Source organism: Pleurodeles waltl, chromosome 3_1 (assembly GCF_031143425.1).
Source record: "Pleurodeles waltl isolate 20211129_DDA chromosome 3_1, aPleWal1.hap1.20221129, whole genome shotgun sequence".
Taxonomy (NCBI): Eukaryota; Metazoa; Chordata; class Amphibia; order Caudata; family Salamandridae; genus Pleurodeles; species Pleurodeles waltl.
The window spans coordinates 708,120,997-708,143,582 of NC_090440.1; the positions used below are offsets into that span (position 1 = coordinate 708,120,997).

Below are 22,586 nucleotides of genomic sequence, written 5' to 3' on the forward strand. Positions count from 1 at the left end.
CCGAAAAGGAAAAAAGTCACCTCGGAGCCGAAAAAACACGCAGACAAAGTTTCGATGCCGAAACAAACTGCAAGCGACCCAGCTTCAGGCTCTTATACAGAAGAGCACTCGCTAACCTCCCAAATGCAAAAGCATAGGTTTGAGGAAGAGCTACAAGCAACTGATGTGGACCATACGCAAAAGCGTATCTTCATTCAGCAGGGGACAGGAAAAATAAGCACCCTTCCCCCCATTAGGAGAAAGAGAAGGTTGGAGTTCCAGACGGAACAAGCACCACAACCAAAAGTGGTGAAAAGAGTTACACCGCCACCCTCTCCTCCGCCCGTAATTAACGTTTCACCAGCACAAACGCCATCACACTCCCCAGCTCACACCACCATGAGCCAGGGTGACCAAGATCAGGACGCATGGGACCTATACGACGCCCCAGTGTCAGATAACAGCCCGGAGGCATACCCTACAAAACCATCTCCACCAGAAGACAGCACCGCGTACTCTCAGGTGGTGGCTAGAGCAGCACAATTTCACAACGTAAGCCTCCACTCAGAACAGGTCGAGGATGATTTCTTGTTCAACACACTCTCCTCCACCCACAGCTCATACCAAAGCCTGCCTATGCTCCCTGGTATGCTCCGGCACGCAAAAGACATATTTAAGGACCCAGTCAAAAGTAGGGCAATCACACCAAGGGTGGAAAAAAAGTATAAGCCGCCTCCTACGGACCCGGTTTTCATCACAACACAGCTGCCACCAGACTCTGTTGTTGTAGGAGCAGCTAGGAAAAGGGCCAACTCTCACACATCTGGAGATGCACCACCCCCAGATAAAGAAAGCCGCAAGTTCGATGCAGCTGGTAAGAGAGTCGCAGCACAAGCTGCAAACCAGTGGCGCATCGCGAACTCCCAGGCACTACTTGCGCGCTATGACAGAGCCCACTGGGACGAGATGCAACATCTCATCGAACATCTGCCCAAAGACTTCCAAAATAGGGCAAAACAAGTGGTTGAGGAGGGACAGGCCATCTCCAACAACCAGATACGTTCCTCCATGGACGCTGCAGATACAGCTGCACGGACAATTAATACATCTGTAACTATCAGAAGGCATGCATGGCTCCGAACGTCTGGATTTAAACCAGAGATTCAACAAGCAGTTCTCAATATGCCTTTTAATCAAAAAGAACTGTTCGGTCCAGAAGTGGACACAGCGATTGAGAAACTCAAAAAAGATACGGACACTGCCAAAGCCATGGGCGCACTCTACTCCCCGCAGAGCAGAGGGAATTACAGCACATTCCGTAAAACGCCCTTTCGAGGGGGGTTTCGGGGTCAAAGCACACAAGCCAGCACCTCACAAGCGACACCGTCCACTTACCAGGGACAGTATAGAGGAGGTTTTCGGGGACAATATAGAGGAGGGCAATTCCCTAGAAATAGAGGGAGATTTCAAAGCCCCAAAACCCCTACTACTAAACAATGACTCACATGTCACTCACCCCCTCCACACAACACCAGTGGAGGGAAGAATAGGTCATTATTACAAAGCATGGGAGGAAATCACTACAGACACTTGGGTTCTAGCAATTATCCAACATGGTTATTGCATAGAATTTCTACAATTCCCTCCAAACATACCACCAAAAGCACAAAATTTAACAACACACCATTCCAATCTCCTGGAGATAGAAGTGCAGGCACTATTGCAAAAGAATGCAATCGAAATAGTGCCAAACACACAAATAAACACAGGAGTTTACTCACTGTACTTTCTGATACCAAAGAAGGACAAAACGCTGAGACCAATCCTAGACCTCAGAGTAGTGAACACTTTCATCAAATCAGACCACTTCCACATGGTCACACTACAAGAAGTATTGCCATTGCTAAAACTGCACGACTACATGGCAACTTTAGACCTCAAGGATGCTTATTTCCATATACCAATACACCCATCGCACAGGAAATACCTAAGGTTTGTATTCAAAGGAATACATTACCAATTCAAGGTACTGCCTTTCGGATTAACAACCGCACCAAGAGTCTTTACCAAATGTCTAGCAGTAGTCGCAGCACACATAAGAAGGCAGCAAATACATGTGTTCCCATATCTAGACGACTGGCTAATCAAGGCCCATTCGTTCATACAGTGCTCAAATCACACAAATCAGATCATACAAACCCTCTTCAAACTCGGGTTCACCGTCAATTTCACAAAATCCAAAATTCTGCCACGCAAGGTACAACAATACCTGGGAGCCATAATAGACACATCAAAGGGAGTAGCCACTCCAAGTCCACAAAGAATTCAAAATTTCAACACCATCATACAACGCATGTATCCAACACAAAAGATACAGGCAAAGATGGTATTACAACTCCTAGGCATGATGTCATCATGCATAGCCATTGTCCCAAACGCAAGACTGCACATGAGGCCATTACAACAATGCCTAGCATCACAGTGGTCTCAAGCACAGGGTCACCTTCTAGATTTGGTGTTAATAGACCGCCAAACTTACCTCTCGCTTCTGTGGTGGAACAACATAAATTTAAACAAGGGGCGGCCTTTCCAAGACCCAGTGCCACAATACGTAATAACAACAGATGCTTCCATGACAGGGTGGGGAGCACACCTCGATCAACACAGCATACAAGGACAATGGAACGTACATCAAACAAAACTGCATATCAATCACCTAGAACTTCTAGCAGTTTTTCAAGCACTAAAAGCTTTCCAACCAATAATAGTTCACAAATACATTCTCGTCAAAACAGACAACATGACAACAATGTATTATCTAAACAAGCAGGGAGGGACGCACTCCACGCAGTTAAGCCTGCTAGCACAAAAAATTTGGCATTGGGCAATTCACAACCAAATTCGCCTAATTGCACAGTTTATACCAGGGATACAAAATCAACTCGCAGACAATCTCTCTCGAGATCACCAACAAGTCCACGAATGGGAAATTCACCCCCAAATTCTGAACACTTATTTCAAACTCTGGGGAACACCTCAGATAGACTTGTTTGCGACAAGGGAGAACGCAAAATGCCAAAACTTCGCATCCAGGTACCCACACAAACAATCCCAAGGCAATGCCCTATGGATGAACTGGTCAGGGATATTTGCTTACGCTTTTCCTCCTCTCCCTCTCCTTCCTTACCTGGTAAACAAACTCAGTCAAAGCAAACTCAAACTCATATTGATAGCACCAACTTGGGCAAGGCAACCCTGGTACACAACGCTGCTAGACCTATCAGTGGTACCCTGCATCAAATTGCCCAACAGGCCAGATCTGTTGACACAGCACAACCAAAAGATCAGACACCCAGATCCAGCATCGCTGAATCTAGCAATCTGGCTCCTGAAATCCTAGAATTCGGGCACTTACAACTTACCCAAGAATGTATGGAAGTCATAAAACAAGCAAGAAGGCCATCCACCAGGCACTGCTATGCAAGTAAATGGAAGAGGTTTGTTTGCTACTGCCATATTAATCAAATACAACCATTACACACAACTCCAGAACATGTAGTGGGTTACTTGCTTCACTTACAAAAATCTAACCTAGCTTTCTCTTCCATTAAGATTCACCTTGCAGCAATATCTGCATACCTGCAGACTACCTATTCAACTTCCCTATATAGAATACCAGTCATTAAAGCATTCATGGAGGGCCTTAGGAGAATTATACCACCAAGAACACTACCTGTTCCTTCATGGAACCTAAATGTTGTCCTAACTAGACTTATGGGTCCACCTTTTGAACCCATGCACTCCTGCGACATACAGTTCCTAACCTGGAAGGTGGCATTTCTCATCGCCATTACTTCCCTGAGAAGAGTAAGCGAGATTCAGGCGTTCACTATACAGGAACCTTTTATACAACTACACAAAAATAAAGTCGTCCTAAGGACCAATCCTAAATTTTTGCCAAAGGTTATTTCACCGTTCCATCTAAATCAAACAGTGGAACTTCCAGTGTTCTTTCCACAGCCAGATACCGTAGCTGAAAGGGCACTACATACATTAGATGTCAAAAGAGCATTGATGTATTACATTGACAGAACAAAGAACATCAGAAAGACTAAACAACTCTTTATTGCATTTCAAAAACCTCATGCAGGAAACCCAATTTCAAAACAAGGTATAGCCAGATGGATAGTTAAATGCATCCAAATCTGCTACCTTAAAGCTAAACGACAGCTGCCCATTACACCAAGGGCACACTCAACCAGAAAGAAAGGTGCTACCATGGCCTTTCTAGGAAACATCCCAATGCAAGAAATATGTAAGGCAGCCACATGGTCTACGCCTCACACATTCACCAAGCACTACTGTGTAGACGTGTTATCCGCACAACAAGCCACAGTAGGTCAAGCCGTATTAAGGACATTATTTCAAACTACTTCCACTCCTACAGGCTAATCCACCGCTTTTGGGGAAATAACTGCTTACTAGTCTATGCAGAACATGCGTATCTACAGCGACAGATGCCATCGAACTGAAAATGTCACTTACCCAGTGTACATCTGTTCGTGGCATCAGTCGCAGTAGATTCGCATGTGCCCACCCGCCTCCCCGGGAGCCTGTAGCAGTTTGGAAGTTACCTTCAATTATTTATATATGTATCATCTCAACCTTAAATAGGTGCATACTTAGTCACTCCATTGCATGGGCACTATTACTACAATTCAACTCCTACCTCACCCTCTGCGGGGAAAAACAATCGAAGATGGAGTCGACGCCCATGCGCAATGGAGACAAAAGGAGGAGTCACTCGGTCCCGTGACTCGAAAGACTTCTTCGAAGAAAAACAACTTGTAACACTCCGGCCCAACACCAGATGGCGAGCTATTGCAGAACATGCGAATCTACTGCGACTGATGCCACGAACAGATGTACACTGGGTAAGTGACATTTTCATTTTCTATCTATAAAAACTATTGGCCTGGAGTTAAGTCTTTGAGTGTGTACTCCTCATTTATTGCCTGTGTGTGTACAACAAATGCTTAACACTACCCTCTGATAAGCCTACTGCTCGACCACACTACCACAAAATAGAGCATTAGAATTATCTACTTTTGCCACTATCTTACCTCTATGGGGAACCCATGGACTCTGTGCACACTATTTAATACTTTGAAATATTATATACAGAGCCAACTTCCTACAGTCGGCAACAAGCACTTTCAGTTCACCGTGCTCCCCTTTGGCATTACCAGTCCCCCTCGGGTGTTCGCCAGGGTAATGGCAATGGGAGTGATCACACCTCCAGACTACGACGGACCACCTGCATTTGCTGGGGTTCACTATAAACCTGCTGAAGTTACACCGGACTCCCTCTCAGATGCTCCCTTTCATCGGAGCTGTTCTGGACACAGTGCAATTTTGGATTTGTCCTCCCCAGTGGCGAGTCCAGGATATTCAGGGTATGATACTGATATTTCAGCCTCTATTCTGGATTTCGGTGCAAATGACTCTAAGGCTGCTGGGCCACATGGCCTACTGCACCCCGCTAGTAACTTGTGCCAAATGTCATATGCGAGCTCTGCAGTGGGATCTGAAGTTCCAGTGGGTTCAGCATCAGAGGAATCTCTCAGACAAGGTCTGAGATCTCGGAGGGACCTGCGGCAGATCTGCAGAGGTGATTGACAGATTGCGATTGGGTCAGAGACAGATACCTCTCTCTTCCCGAACCAGACCTGACAGTAGTGACAGATGTGTGGAGATCAGAGGCATCTGGTCTTTGGCAGAGGTCAGATTTCTTATCAACCTCTTGGAGCTCTGCGCTATCCGGCTGGCATTGAAAGCCTTTCTTCTATGAAATGAAAGATGGTGCAGGTGTTCACGGACAACACCACTACCATTTGGTATTGCAACAAGCAGGACGGGGTGGGGTCTCTGCGCTTCTGGACATGACTGAAACAGCAGGACATATAACTGGTGGTTCAATATGTTGCGAGATCTTTGAGCGCGAGGGTGGGCAAACTCAGCCATAAATGCCTAGCAGATTGTGAAGGGCATCTTCCTCCGTAGGTGGTGCAAGGTCTCTTTCAGCAGTGGGGAGAGCCTTGGTTAGATCTGTTCGCCTCTGCAGAGAATGCGCAAAGTTAGAGTTTCCAAGGCTGCAATCGCTCAGTGGCACTTTTCGTCTTGAGTGGCACTCAGGCCTCCTTACGCCTTTCTGCCCATACCGCTTCTGCCCAGAGGTTTCAAGAAGATCAAGAACAGCCGGGCCCAACTAATCCTTGTTGCACAAAGAATCTGGTATCTCGAACTATCAGGCTGCCCCTTCGGGAGGATTTTCTGTTGCAGCAACAGGGGAGCGTTCTGCCCTCAAACCTGTCACTCTCCGCCTTCTTGCATCAAGATTGAGCAGCAACAGTTGACAGCCTTTGACCTTCCTTCTGAAGTCTGTGACTTGATCTTGGCAGCCAGACATCCCTCCACCAAAATGTTATGCACCTGCAGTTGGAAGAAATTTGTGGCATGATGGATAGACAAGTCTGTTGACCCCCTTTCTCTTTTCTTCCCCTCTCTCTGAGGTCCTGTTCATCCTTTCCCTTGGCCAGCAGGGCTCTGCTATGGGCACTCTTAACGGATATTTGTCAACTACTTCTGCTTTTTGTGGATGCCTGATCAACCTTCTTTGTTTAGGTCCCATATTGTATATAGGTTTGGGTTTGACCTTTTGTGATGTGCGCTCCTTTCAAGCCTCTGCACAATTGTCCTCTTAGGCTTCTCACTTTGAAAATAGTCTTCCTTGTGGCCATTACATCTGCCCTCAGGGTGAGTGAACTGCAGACATTGTCATCTAAACCACCCTACCTTACAGTCTATCCTGACAAAGTGGTGATTCTCACTAGGGCCTCCTTTCTACTAAAGTGGTTAGGCCCTTTCATGTAGGCCAATCCATCACCTTGCCTGCTTTTTACGCACTCCCATATCCTTCTAAGGAAAAGGAAAGATTCCACCTCCTGGACCCAAAAAGAGTGTTGGCATACTACCTTAATCGTACAAGAGAGTTCCAGATGGATGACCAACTCTTTGTATGGTATGTGGGTCCAAAGAAAGGTCGCAGGCAATACAGAAGCTGACCAACTCCAGATGAGCCATACTCTGCTTTAAGATCTGCTACGCTTTGGTCAAAAAGCAGCCTTGAGGGTTTGCACGCTCGTTCTACCTGAGCTAAAGCTGCCACCACTGCTTTAACATGCAGAGTTGCAGTCCTTGATATCTATCAGGCGGCACTGTGGGCATCTCTGCACACGTTGACCAAACACTACTGCCTGGTCTCTAGGGAGGGGCTCTTTGCCCGTTCTGTACTGCAGGACTTTCTTGTATGAACTTAGTTTGCAGACCCACCTTTGAGGATGGTATTGCTTTGGTACCTATTCCACCTTAAGAAATCTGCATCTAGACGTCTCTATCAGATTAGCAAGTTACTTACCTTTGATAATACTCATCTGCTAGAGACAATAGCTAGTTGCAGATTCCTTACCAACCCACCCATCCTCCCTGCTCTGCAAACTGATTTCTAGGGGCAGGGAATCCCCTTTCTGGGCCTTAATTTTGATGCAAACAGTAGCCAGTTTCTTCATGGCTCTGTGCTTCTGGCGTGGAAGGTTGTGAAAAGAAACTGACGTCAGCTTGCCGGGGTGGTGCCTATTTAGAACCCGTGATGTCCTATCTAGTGCAGAGGACACGGAGCCAATCAGCGCCACCTAACAGCGTGCATGGGTACTGCCCACTAAAATCTTCTGGATCCAGTCTGACACCTGGGGAGAATTCAAAGGTAAGGAATCTGCAGCTAGATATTGTCTCTAACAGATAAGGCGATAATGAAGGTAAGTAGCTTGTTCATTAAAGCAGGTTGGTAACTTCTGCATTACAAGGGGTTAATCTTAAGCCCTAGCAATGCCGTTAATGCCTGCTGTTTAACAATGCATCTTTCTCCATAAGCCCTTGTTTCTAAGGTTTTGCTGCCTGTGGTATCACAGCCCTCTCTTTGATGTTCTTGTGTTCTCTGCTTGCTGTCTCACTCTGTGACCCTAAATAAGAGCTTGGTATCACTGTCGCAATTCTCTCTACACCCTCTCGTTGTGTAAACCACTGGTGTACTGTCACTGACTACAGTCTTATACATGTATTTATGAAAACCTTTGGTTGTCACAACTTGCAGTCACATCAAGCACCCTTTCTGTGTAACTCCTCGGCTTGCTGTTGCTTCTGGATCTCATTGTGGACTCTTGATCACTTAGTCCTGTTTGTGGAGTTACTGGCAAATGGATCATAGTGGCCTTCGGGCTCATTACCCTGCACTATCCTAAGTCAGACCTGGGTTTGTTCACTACCTATTATCTAATAAAGGTAGAGTGAGTGGTCAATTGTCTCCTGTCTCTAAACCCGTGACATGCTGTAAGTACTAGCAATCTCTGTAAGCCGCACTATTGCTGTCTCTGCTTATGGGTCTTCCAAGATCATACTTTATGTCCCTGCAATTTCTTAAGACCTGCTCTTGTTCTACCCTGTTCATCAGTTGTACATTTTATTTGAAAGTGTTTGTACATTATGATTTATATTTTGTTTTCTCTTCCCATCCCATTTTTCTTCCTTGCTGTTTGTTTATTTACATCCTGCTTTTCTCTCTCTTCTCTACCTGTTTCACTCTGCACCCATCGTATTTCTTCGTTTACCACCTCTTCCTGTCAACTACCATGCACTGGCCCCGCAGCAGCCCATCCGCAGTTATGAGAGGCCTTGGTTGGCAAACAGTAAAACCAACACCCCTCTCAAGGGTTCTGAGTTCTCTGACTTCCTGGTGCCATATGAGGTAGAGTATGTGCTCCCAAAGGGAGGGCTGGGCTTGTGCGGAGTGTGCACCCTTAAACATGGCTTCAGCTGCCTAACATTTCAGCTTCATCCTTCTGCTAACCAACTCTGGTGGACTTGTAATATGCATGGAAAGCTTGGTTCAAATGTGGCTCTAATGGAGAAACGCACTATTTCCCTCACTATAAAATAATTTAACCTTCCTGCACGAGGCATCCGAGGCAGTACTGGTCATTGCAGCCTGGCCTAATCGGATAGCAATGCCATGCTTTGATTAGGGCCACCTGCAGTGTCTACTCTATACTTCCTGCAATGTTCGACATGAGGTATCCTGCCATGGTCTGGTAAGTACTCCCTCATACAGTCTTGATGAGTACCTCTTTCCATGCTGTGATACTACCTGTCATGAGTCTGTGGGTACCTCCTGTCCTGATTCCTTGTTTGGGCTCTAACCATGGTTTGATGTCTACTTCCTGCAATAATTCGGTAGGTTCCTTCATCCAGGATGCACTTGGGACCTCCTACCATGTTTCTATGTCTACCTTGTGCCACAGTCCTATATAAATCTCCTGTCATAGAAAAGTCCTTTGTTCATTTGGAGGAATCCTGTCATAAACTGATGAGGGATTGTGCCCTGGTTCTGTTAGGACCCCCGTAAGCTGCAGTTTTATTCCTGCTAGTGTTCAGATGGTTACCCCTACCATCCTAAGATGAGATTTCTTCTTGCAGAACTTTGACGTTATGCCTCGCTGAGAGGTGAAAAAAGACCTTATTAAAGGAGAGTTCTAGAATTTCTAAGGCATCATGAATTTTGCACAGCAGATAAGTATATATGTTATGACTGCATGATCTGATATAGAAGGATCTGACCAAACCGCCTGTCAGTGCCTCTTTGCACAAGTTTGCGGTGTAACCTAAAGAACCCTCTGTTCATGGACCACTCAGTTGAGGCTCTAGTCTCGCAGACATGCCTATAACTCACATTTGCAATTATGGTGGTCCATTGATAATTCACTTATGCGTCTATTTAATTCAGTCCGGTACAGTGATTTAAAGTAGTGGGATATGGTTCTGCTTTCACCAAAACCCTGTTCACTTCTGTAGTATCAGAATATCTTTATAATTGTGATGCACAATGCAGTCCAATCTTTCGCTGTTAGAGGCAACCCGCAGACAGTTGCGGAGCGTGGAAGTTACACCTTCCTTGATCCTACTCCATTCAGTCCATTGCAACTTTCACAAGCCCACAACTTGGACCTCAGACCTTGAAATGTTAATTTTATTTCGTACCTCCCATTTGAGGATCAACTAATGGAACGTGAAATGTTTTAGCAGGTTCATCTGAAACAGATTTTCAGTCAGCATACACCATAGATAGACATGAATTCTGTGCAGATTTCGGAACATCTGTTAACAGTGAGAGACACTCATTCAGCAACCTTGATATTTTTCTAGTTCTTGTCTCTGCATTGATATTGTCAAGGCTGTCATTCTGCTATGATGTCTCCTGTGATCCTTTAAAGAAACTGACTCACTGTAGGAAGCCGGCTATCTATGCAGTGTATGAAATGTAGGGGTACACTACGCAGATGGTACAGTCGACCTTTATTCGTTTACAGGGGTTAAATTAATCCTAAATGCTCTCTTTTGTGGTAGTATGGGTGAGCAATATAGGCCTATCTTAGGGTAATGCTAAGCATTTGTTGAACACACAGTGACAATGAGACACACACTTAAGAAGAGACTCAAGACCAATTTAGAAAAATAGTATATTTTTTAAATATTATTTTAGACACCAAGATATTCAGTATGCAGTAAGAACGGATCTAGTTATCAGTTTTGACAGTGAGCTAAAAATGTCACACAAATGCACCTTTATGCTTTACTATAGAGAAAGAAACATATACTGCATAGAGGTATTAGCAAACTAATCTAGGGGGTCCCCTTTAGGACTTAAGGTGATAGGGGGTCAAGGTCATGTGCACCACCAGCAGTTCAGGTTTACCTGCCCTTTAGTGTCCAGGAGCAGAGTTGCTGGTCGCAAGGGTAACCTCAGCCACTACCGCTGAAGTCAGTGGGATGGAGTATCTGCAAGAAAAGGCTGCAAGTGGGGAACGGTCTGCCAAAGCCTAAGGGGGGTGGGGGGGGGTTTGCTTTTGAGGGTCTCTGGGGATAAGGGTGCAGCGTCGGTAGGCTCGGACTCAGGCTATGGGGCTTGGGTGCAGAAGCGTTTTGTCCTGTAGGTCACTTGCATTGGAGGCTCCCACGGTTCTTGGGTGACCTCAAGAGAGGAAGCAAGCAGGGTAGTAGGACCCCTCCTGATGAAATCCTCATGGATCCTGAAGTCCCTCGGCAGTAGGGCAGCGTCAACTGTGTCTGGACTGTTCACGCAACAAGCCTTGGTTGCTGCAAATGCTTCAGTACCCAAAGTATTGGTGCTGGGCGGCTACACCCCACTATAAGACCACTTCCTGTGGGGAGTGGGCATATTTCTGACCCAGAGTTGCTAGTTCCACCAAAAACAATATGGTGTTTCGTGCAGCAAATCAGTCACCCCTTCCCCTCCCCCCCCCCCCCACCCCCCCCCCCCCCCCCCCCAAATTCCCTGCCTGCCCTGGGGCTAAATGGACCTCACGGCAGGTGGTAGCGTTCCCCAGGTCTGGGGGAAGCCATCGTTGCATATCAAAGGTTGCAGGGACTTTGAAGTCCTTGGCCTTGATATGCAGCTATCCTGCTGGAGGAGGTGATAACACCTTCCTCCAGAGCAGGCATTGTTTCTGGCCGCTGAGACACCTCCAGGGTGTCAAAAACTTGTCTGTGGTGGCAGGCTGTGAGCCAGCACGCTACAGGGACTAGCAGGTTTTCATGGGGCACCTTTCATGTGCCCTCTGACTGCATGTCATAACAAATCCAATACTGGCATCAGTATGGATTATTAAGACCAAACACCGTAGGTTTCAGTGAAGCCATTATGTGGCTGGGTAACTCTTAATGACCAATACCCAGTAAATACCTTAAGATGGCTTCCCTGTTCACTTGCAATATCTAGTAATCGAACTAGACATCACAGGGGCATATCTGCTCCTGCAGATATGTCCTCACATAAAATATAATGAGTGTACCTTGTTGTGTTTGCACCATGACACACATTCAGCAGTGGCAATCTGCATGTAATTTGTATGGGAGTCCCTTAGGGTGGCATTATACATGCTACAGCCCCTAGTGACCTATCGGTACCATTTTATTAGGATCTTACAGGGGTGCTAAAATGTGTGGCAATTGTACACAATTGAGTATTTCGTTTTTAGGGGAAAGAACACTGGCACTGGAGCCTGGTTAGCAGGCTTCAGTTCACTGTCAGAGTTGAAAACCAGTACCTAGCAGTTCACTTGGGGGCTCACAAAATTGGGAGGGGGGTGGGGACAACCTTCAAAAAGCCTGGCTTCTTACAGGCACTCTGTATTGCTCCGTTGGGTTGGATCTAGACGCTGAAACCAATAGATGGAGTTTTCACCATACCATACTTTGTGGTTCTCCTCTCTCAAAATCCCTCTGACCCTCACTCCATCCGCTAGTGGGGAGGGTTTCCCATTTTGCCATTAATTGGTAGACCATTGTGCGGGATAGCTGGATCATTCAGACAATCCAGAAGGACTTAACCTACCATTCCTATCCCTCGACCACCTTTCACAAGGGCCCCCTCTCTTGTCACACAACTGGATTTCGGAGGTGCACACTTTTGCATTGCTTGACAAAGAGGCCACAGAGGGTAGTGCCTTTGGAAGACAGGGTTTATCTCCAGTCACTACTTGGTCCCCAATAAGGATGGTGATCAGAGCCCCATCCTGGACCTCTGCCTTCTGAACTTATTAATTTGGCAAGACAAGTTTAAATGCTGTATGTGCCAAGTCTTTTTGATCCTCGATTTGGGGGATTTGTAGGCATCCCTGGATCTCTAGGATGCCTATTTCCATCTACTAATCCTTCCCACCTACAGACATTAACTAAGCCATGCGTTTCGGACTGACTACCACACTTTGTATCATTACTAAAATGCAGTTGTTGCATTTTCACTGCAAAAGCCTGGAGCCTGTGTTTTTCCATACTTTGATAAATGGCTTCTGAACGCGGAGTCCCCAATGCTGTTCAAGGAACACTGCTAACTGACAGACTCTCCTCTGTGACTCCGGTTTTACCATTAGTACCCAAAAGTCTCACATCTGTCCAGTGCAGTGGCTAACCTTCACTGGGGTGGTACTGGACACAACCCACACAAAGTACTTTTCTCTTTCTCAGAGCATCCTAGATATTCCACAGATAATTCTCAGGTTTCTGACTTTGACTCTTGTCTCAATTCTGAAGGTCTTGCATCTACATGGCTTCATTGCCTTATGCATTCTGTTGGTACCTCAAACCAGTTGGCATATGAAGGCCCTTCAGTGTTGTCTGAGGTGACAGTGGTTTCAGCCTGGGAGGGGAGCCTTATGTCTTAGGGGGGGAATCTTCATCTCTGTTCATTCAGATCTGCACTGGTGGATCTTTCCAACCTTTCTGTGTGCCATCTTTTTAGTTTTCTACAGGCCCTGGCTGTCATGGTCATAAATGCTTCATGGTTTTAATTGATACCCACCTAAGTGAGATGTTACCATGGGGCCTCTGGTGCATATCAGAGCAGTGTATGCACATAAATTTCTCACACTGCGAGTGGTGTGCCTTGCTATGAAGACATTTATTCCTTCTTTGGGAGCATTTAGATTGTGTCAGAAAGACACCGTCACCATCAATTAAATTAACAGACAGGGCGGCGTGAGGTCGTAAACCCTATGTTGAGAGTTGATTCAGCTGTGGCAGTGGACACAACAGTGGAGACAGGTCCTGCTGTATTTGCTTCCGTCCATTACACTTCTATAAAACGTACTGCAGAAGGCTGGAGCAGAGTTGCTTCTGATCACTCCAGACCAGGCTCAGACTATCTTGTACACTAATCTTTGTGGCTGTCCAGCAGGATGGTCATGCCATCCACTTGAATCTCCAAACACTGTGGTTCTGCATGTGGAGATTGAACTGTGACAGCTAGAGTCCTGTCTTCCTTATGCAGTCAGAGATGTTTTTTTTGGCAGCCAGGAAGGCCGCCACCAAATCCATCTGCACAGGGCAACGTTTATTCAGTTATGTGAGTTGAAAAGGTTTGGACTCCTTTGGTTCACCTTTCTGACGATTTGCAGTTTGCATATCCTTACCTTAACAGGGTGTAGTAGCTGCCCCAGCTAAGGGTTATCTTGCAGCCATGTCTGCCTTTGTGCTTTTGCCTGATCGTCCTTTCCTTTTAAATTGCCACTTGTGGTGCGTTTTCCAAAAAGTGTACTTTCTTTGTTCCCAGACACATTTAATTTACTGTTTCTCAATTGGATTTGAACCTCATGTTTGGGTAGAGCATAGCAGTGCACAAGCGCTGCTTTTTGACCAATTGTAATCTATTCTGTGGGCTTTAACCACGCCCATCTCACACCCATCATTCTCATTCGTTCTGGGGCTTGCCTTTCAAAAGTCCCTTGATGTCATTGGTACATACTTTGTTTGTCCCGCCTTAAGGCTCTTTTGTCACATCTTGCAGACTGACCTTGTTGCATGGATTATTGCACGATTGCTGATATACTTTAGTGAGGGCAAACTATGTATCAATGAAAGGAAGTTACTTACCTCTTGTGGAAACATAATCTTCCTCCAGGTTCCCCCCTGCCTGCCATAATCCCCTTCAGAGTTAGTTCAATGAATAGCAAGAGCCCAAGGTAAGCAAACATGGCATATGCTTTATTTGTTGCTGCTTTTACTTCTTGGTGCCTCTTTGAAACTTCCTCACTGGGGTGCAAAAGGAGTTGCATAAACTCCTATGATGATATGTCCGGAGGTGCATAGTGCCAGATTGCGTGTTTAGAGGGCCGTTTCTGGCGAAAAGTTCCACACCAGTCTGATGAGATAATTTATAAGACGAGGAATCTGCAGAAAGATTACATATCTGCCCGAAACATTGTTGCCGAATGAAAGTAACTTCTTTGGGTACCCGCCAGTGGCATTTGAGAACTACGTTGACACACTGTGAGCTGCAAGGTTGCCACATATGGATTATTTTTTGAGGCACTTTGCATTGGTGGTACTAAAGCTGATGCCCAGATTGGTTAGGCCATCTTAATGAATATTTTTGATGAACTGTTCTGAACATTGTATAATTGTAACTCTTCTCAGGTGCATGGAAAAAGTGGTTTGATGACAAACGTAGGATTAAGTTCAGCTTGCCTTTATAATTCTATACGCTTAATTTGTTGGCCCCAAACATTGATGTAGTTTACTCCCATTGCTCTCTGCTCTGTCTTCAGATGGCAGTTGCAGAGAGGGGGATCCGAGGTATAGAGGCTTTTCTGATATGTGGGGCTCTTTTTAGTGCTAGGGTGTGTGCTCCTTTTTCAGTCCTAAAACAGGAAGGATGTTCCAGGCCAATGAAACATTGTGGAAAAGCATACAGTACTACCATTAGGAAACTGCTCTGTTTATGCTGTCGCTTGGTTGGAGAAAATAATGTCCTATTTCCTTGTTAAGATGTAATGAATGTATAAGATACAGATGGAATATGCAGTGTGTCACTGTGATGAAATTGGGTGTATTATATGGTGTAGTTGGGGAACCTCACTGTGTAATACATTTGCCAACCCCCTCTAGGACCCTTAGGTTTCATTTGTCAAACCTTCAGCTCAACCCTGGGTAGCAGTGGCTCTGAGCAGCCAGGCTTACACAAAGGAACAAGCATAAAGCATTTGAACAGCACCAAAACAATTGAAGACATCAACAAGACACCAAAGAAATCCAACACCAATTTATAAAATAGACTGTATTTTATGTATTGTTAGACAGCACAGTGAAAAAGATCCACCAGAGTGTTCCGGAGACATAGAAGTTATGGTAAATCAGGTTATTTCGCTCAACCCTGAACAAGCACTGGCAAATTCAACGAATTTGACACTTGGATACTTTTTCACCAAATGTTTAGCTAGTTGGAATGTGGTCACTTAGAGTTAGGTGGCCAACTTGAGTAGGGAGCCAGTCAGGGGGACCAGCAAGGTCACCAGGGACAGTTACCGCTGTAGGTGAAGCATGTCCTCAGTCAGGTCTAGGCACTTTTATCCATTGCAGGGATCTTCTATGGAAGTGGTACTGATGCAAGGGATGAATGATGCTGAAGATGCTCAAAGGATGCTGTGGATGCAGTTGACGAGGGTCTTGCCGCTACGGCTCCTTGGTCTCAAAGTGGGTGAGGTGCTAATGGTCACAGGGTTGATGTCTCTAAGTCCTTTCCATGCTGGCAGAAGTCCAGTCACCACTGGACTACTGGTCTCCCAGTATCGCAGTCACAGGCCAATCCTTCCTGGTTTATTAACCTGTCCTCTTGGAACCCTGCTACACCTCAGCGATACTCCCAGGTTTAGCAAACTCAGGTGCAATTTTGTGCTTCGGACCTTGGTGCTGCACAGCAGTAGTTTGAAGACTTTGGGCTACCAATGTGTTCCAGCAGGCTTCTCGGCTGTTGTGTCCCGGTGCTGTGAACAGGAGACCAGCTCAGTGACCCTTGGAGCTTTGGCTGGGCTCTGGAGACGTCTTCTCGAAAAGGGCACAACAGGCACAGTACCTCTCCTTAGGTAGCCACCAGGTGCAGTCCATGCTGCTACAGTCTCTTTGCTGGTTCCACAATGCAGTGGGCAGTCCTTCTTCAGTCCTCCTTCCACTTCAGCTGAGGTCTTAGTTTGAGGTGCCAGGAGTGCCCTGCTTATGTTCAGAAAATGCCCCCAGGGCAGGATGAGGTTAGTAGCCAATGGGCTACCAGTTTCCCTCCCTCCTGATGACCACTTCCTGCGACTTGTGGCATCTGGGAATCCCAGGATGCACCATTCTGCCCACTCCCGATATGGTATGGCCTCTCTCTCCTGGTTTGTGAGCTTCCTAGATTAACCCAGAGGCATGGCTATCGGGGAGTGGAGGGGGAAGAGACTGTACCTCCCTGGAAAACCAGTTTGGCAACTGGTTTGCCCTCTCCTGTGACAAGTGCCAGCCTGTGTGCCTGAACAATGGAGCAGCCCCTCTCCCAAGTGTTACCCATTTGCTCTTCAAAGGCGTCTTCTCCTTTGAGGCTTGCCTTTTAGGCTAACACTTGTGTGCCTTCCTGAAGGAGAAAGGTGACACCTCTTTCCAGGACAGGTTCCTATTGTATCATTTCTTGGAAGATGTTTGCAGGTCTCCCTAAGAGGACAGAAAGCTATCTCAGCTACAGGACTCTGTGTGCAACCAGTATGGGAACAGAGGCCAGAAGGCAACAAAGTGGCAACTTTGCTAAAGTTGCAAACTACAATTTGTTACAATATTTTCGACCTGAGAATCAAGTTGGGCTTAATGTAACAAGTTGTTTGATACCTTGGATTACCCACTTTGATCCCACAGTTCCAGAGTTAGCACTGGGCCGTGTAACTCTGCACTCGCCAGTTGGTTGACTAAGCTTTCCCATTCTAAAAATGACAGTTTACTGATTTTACTATCAGACCATGTAACATACATGCTGTGCCATTGATATGTGTTTACCCTGCCTTAGGACTCGCTAGGCCTGCAATAAAGTTGACTTACACGTATACCAGGCGGAAGTTTGGCTTTGCTATTGCTTTAAATGGCAAAGTCGGCACAGTAGTTAAAACTGTCGTCCCAGCCTACAAATAGCAGATTGGGAGTCTTGTTCTACTTGGGTCCTTACCAAGGGTTGCGCAACCAGTGCTGCAGCTCCCGGGGGGCGGGGGGGAGGTCTAACTTACCTGTCCTGGGAACCATTTACTAGAGACTTACAGGTAAGCTATCTAATCTATTTAGGTAAAACCCATTTCGACGTGTCAGTTTGAGGGTAAGAGCACAGACACTGAAGTCTGGTTAGCAGGCCTCAGTGTGCTCTCAGAGTCGGTAAAACCCGTGGCCTCAGTCCAAAACCTGTGGGGTTGGCAATAGAAAAAGGCAGTCAGCGATTGTGTATTGTTGAGTAGAAGCATTGTGTTATTCTCATTTCACTTCTGCTATGAGAACCATGCTTCCTGCATCTCAGATCTGTTTGTTTTGTAGCATTAGTCAATGCGTCCTTCATTGCCACGTCCAATGTTTCTGTACATACTGCTATTTAAGAAATGTGAAGAGATCCTCAAACTTCAAAATGTAGTGATTTTTCAAGGTTATTGCTCTTTGTATTGTTTTCTTCTTAGATTTCTAATGCAGTGCGCCTTATGATTGTCACTAGAAAAATCAAATACAGTCCCTTTGCTGGGGGGGGGGGGAGATGTTGGATTGGTGTACCTTGCGCTACCCTGGTCTCTGGCCTGAATGCCCACTTAGGAACAATGTTTCAGTCCGGGTGTGTGAACGCTGCTGTTGGTTGGTGATTTGTGGCTGTAAGATACTGTAGACTTACACTTGAGGTGTTAATGTAACCTCGGTGTTCCAGCCTGAACGTGTGTATGCCATGCTTTTTTTCACCTCCCCTTTCTGTCTTGCAATGATGCTTTGTGCTGCATGGCCTGCTGACCTGCCTGGATGCCTACTTTTTCTCATAAACTAGAGGATGTAACCTAGGTGCTGAGCAGCTGACTGAGCCATCATGGAATATTACACAAGAGCATTGCTGAGGACAGCTTTCTCATACCTAACCCAAGAAATAGCAGTATACAGGTCAGAGCCACTGACTTAGGGGTAGGAGATAGTGACTATTCTCATCCATTACCCCTACTGATCACAGGCCAGATTGTCGATCTCTCTTCTGCAATAACCAGAGAGGGCAATATCAGTCTTGCAGACCGTGTGCAACACAAGCTTTGTCTGGGAAAGGATTACTGCCACTTGCATACCAGTTTTCCCTTCTAGCACTGACATGCAATCTCTACCTAATTGCATGGACATGCCATCTTTTCCCAAAATGTCAGTCTTTGTCATTTATCTTTCTTTATGTAATTCACTCCCTTTACCATCTCTTCATAGCATGCCACGTACAAATAGTCCTTCTCAGATCCTCTTGGGAAGCCTCCAGTCGAGGAGGGGTATCGCTGACTCTATATAGCCTCTCTTGGGTCCTTTTCACGGACCCTTGTGGCTGGGAGTGATGTCACTGGCCATGTACAACTTCTTCGCCCACTCCTTAGGTACCTACTAGGTTGAAGGGTCACTAAATCCGTACAAGCCATTTCACATTTTTCTTAGGTACCTTCCAGTCTCGAGGAATTGATAGGGAACGCCTTAGTCTCTTGAGTACTATATAGGAACACTTTCTTTCTGAGGAGTCTCATTGACCATCATATGACCCTTTTTAGACCCTTCAGGGCATAGTGGTCATTAAGCCCTTGGGCCCTTCTTGGGCCATGTTTGGGATCCACTTTAGGCCTCTCCAGTTCTAGTGGTTGCCACTGGCCTCCTTTCTGGATTATGTCACTACCACTCTCAGCCCACTCACCCGCTATTCCCTTCTTCTCTCGTGTCTCGTCCTCAGATCAGCTTTATAACATTGCAAGTTATTGGCTAATTGTGAGCACCATTCGCTTGGCAAGGGCACCTGCTAAGGGTTTGTGGGCAATCAGTTAGGTCTCTAACCACACTTTTTGTGATTTATTTTCTAGGTAACGCCACAAAGCGCCAAGTCGAAAAGGCCTACCTTCCATTCCAGTCGGACATCACTCACTGGAGAAGCTGCCTGCTGTGGCACACCCGTGTCTTCTGGTGCCAAATCCAGCCGCACTGGTGAGTTGATAGGAATAATCTCGGCTAGAAGAAGCTCTTAGGGTATTCAGATTATGAATGATGGTAAAGAGACGTTCACTCAGCAAAGGAGCACGAGTGATAGTTTACAGAGCGGGTTTCCCCAGCTGCTTGTTTTCCTTATAATCTCAGTAAAAAAATAGTGGGTGCCCAACACCGGGTGAGTTTTTACCTCGTGCTTTTAGCTGCCTCGGCTCTCCCTAGAGGGCACGTTTTCATATTTCTTTTCCCTGCAGGTGCGTTCATGACTGCAGAGGTAGAATGCTTCCTGGAATACTCTGTTCCCTCAGCAGTAAGCCTCCTGACCCCTCTAGCCATTTCCCAATGCCACGATGACCCCTTCAGCACTGAGGCTGTAGGTTCTGGCTGACTCCTCGTGCCAGACTGCCAAGAATTGCTGCCCACAGTCTCATGCATTCAAGTGTGGTTCAGCTCTGAACGAGTCATCTTGCCAGGGATATTTGACAGTTTTGCGTGCACATCATCCACATGAGTTTCAAAACCCAGCTATGTGTAAGTTGCCATTTTATTTGATGTCGACAAAGCTTTACCCCGCTGCACTGCAGCACCGCATAGGCGCTATGACATCAGCTGCAGGCGCTGCATTCATGGTCGTATGGATGGCGGAAGAAAACTCTCCAGCCTGTCCTCTGCTGTGATTTGTTTAAGGGAAGTCTACTCCTACAAGCAGAGCCCCCCTTAAAACCTGAGGTGTTAAATCCTGTTACAGCAGATAAAAAGAGGAACATCTCAATACTTAAACGTTTCCTTGGGGTAGGGAGCCTTTCCCCGTAAAACGGAAACTCCTAGGAGGGAGTGTTCCCCGTAGCGCATAAAACTCTGAGCACTTAAGCTTCCCGTCTACAGTAGTCTGTAGGCCTTTTTGTACAGTAGGCACGAATGGGCCCTTTCCCCTATAATCGGGACGCCTTCTCTTTCGCAGTCTAATCTACAAGATGGTTTCTTTGTCTCTTCATATTTCAGACCCTAAGAAGACGACGAGCCGACCGGCTAGTCGTGCCGGGAGCCGTGCAGGGAGCCGCGCCAGCAGTCGACGAGGGAGCGACGCCTCCGACTTTGACCTGCTGGAGACGCAGTCCGCCTGCTCAGACACGTCCGAAAGCAGCGCCCAGGGAGGTCACAGCAGCTCCCGACGGGGCCCCTCCAAACCCTCCAAGATCCCGACCATGTCGAAGAAAAGCACTACTGCCACCCCACCTAAGACGCCGGGCACCAAGAGATAATACTGACCACAAGGAAGGCGCCACTTCCGGACCCTTTTTTATCACAACGATGTGCACTTGGATGTATATTTATTCGAGATAGGGAAAATTATATTGTTAAAAGTGTAAAAGAAAAATGTGTTAAAAGCTGCCTTATTTGTTTCTGTTTTCATGTGGATATTTATGTAGGTAAAGTTCCCCTCTGTGCCGGTGTGGGGATGTTTTATGCCAGATCAAAATGGCACAGTAAGACGCTAAAGTTCCGGGAAAAAAGTGAAGGCGGACGAAAGAACTCAACGCGTGGCTGCTGCACGACGTGAACGCTACAGCCGAAATATGCACCTTCTTAAATATGACTTCCGCGCAGGCATAATGGACATTGCCCCTGCTGCGGGACCCCGGGCACCCTCTGCAAATCATCCATACCTCGAACAGGCACAGATCTGGGGGTCTGAAGTGGGACTTTTATCTTCTGGTTGATTTTTAAAGATGCTTTTACCTGGCGGCGTGTCTTGGTGAATTAATAGGACACACGGGGAAGGGTAACAGAATGCCATCTTCCGAACCTCTTCTGCCTCAACCAGCGAGCTTTTAACAGACTAACGGAGAAGTTCGACTTCAGGGATGGTTTTGAGCAGTCGTGGACATTTTCCTCTAGTGATACCACTTGCAGCACTCTCTGATATCGGGCTACCACCCATTGACGTCACAGGAAGCACCGCTTATGTCACAGGACGCTGTATCAGATGTCCCAGGTAGGCCCTGCTCTTGTGCGTTCCCACTTAGGATCATCAGAGCAGGGGCGCTACCGGATGGCACAAGGGAGCGCCAGTGAAGAGAATCCTACTTCCAAACCATATTACACTTATTTATCTGCCTAGCTTTTCCCTCTATTTATTATTTAAATCATCATTCCACTTGGAGCAAATGAGCATACCTTGTGCACGTTCTTCAGAAGCTGGACACTTGAACACTTGTCCGTTTGTCCCTTAACAGGTCCACAGCACTGGTGCCCGCCTCTCACTTTTGTATGCTGCTTCTCTTTGTAATAAAATTAATTTGACAAAACTGACCATTTTGGCGGTATGTGAAAATTCAAATGGACTATGTCCGCTTTTATTATGTTTGGTTCTCCGAACTGACCATGTTGCTGTGTGATTCCCTCAGTTAGTTTAATTGAGGCAGGAACTGAAGCTGTACCAATGAATTCTTTCAAGGTAAACAACACATTTTGTATTAAAAAATGCTTGCAGTAACAACACTCCTATTTGTCCGTCATCTCTTTCATGCAGGTTTTCTTTGAGAGTGCAAACCCACATCGTTGGGGTGGTTTGGGCACCTACACCCATGCAGCTTTGTGGGGGGGAACATTGTGCCAGTGGACTAGTGATAGCTCTGGGTTGGCCAGTATAACTGTGCTTCGGCCGTATTAGGGGATTGGTGCTATCACAAGCCCCTGCACAGAGGCATCCACATCAAAGGGATCAAAATCCCTCCTGTTGCCATGTGCTTTGCTTTCTCACTCCCACCCTAAAAAAAAAACCTTCAGCAAGAATTGACCAGTAGTTCCACAGCTCGAACCATCCAAGAGGTTAATTTAACACTTTATCTAATCATGCTTGACTTCATGAATGGATGGTCACCTGCCACCTTGGTCTGACACAGTGCAATACTGCAGCAGCTGCCCACCTCCCACTTGGCCAG

At 46.3% G+C, this 22,586-nt stretch overlaps 1 protein-coding gene across 3 annotated transcripts in view; it reads left to right on the forward strand.

Annotated features, from left to right (window-relative positions):
* Window positions 1–22,143, forward strand: part of MACF1 (microtubule actin crosslinking factor 1) — a 1,225,213-nt gene extending 1,203,070 nt beyond the window's left edge. For all 3 annotated transcript variants that reach the window (XM_069223412.1, XM_069223414.1, XM_069223413.1), the window contains 3 exons: window positions 8,741–8,839; window positions 19,521–19,641; window positions 20,644–22,143. In XM_069223412.1, the coding sequence (XP_069079513.1) occupies window positions 8,741–8,839; window positions 19,521–19,641; window positions 20,644–20,903 (480 nt within the window). In that variant the 3' untranslated portion in view covers window positions 20,904–22,143. The remainder of the gene's footprint in view (window positions 1–8,740; window positions 8,840–19,520; window positions 19,642–20,643) is intronic.
* The last annotated feature ends 443 nt before the right edge of the window (window positions 22,144–22,586 follow it).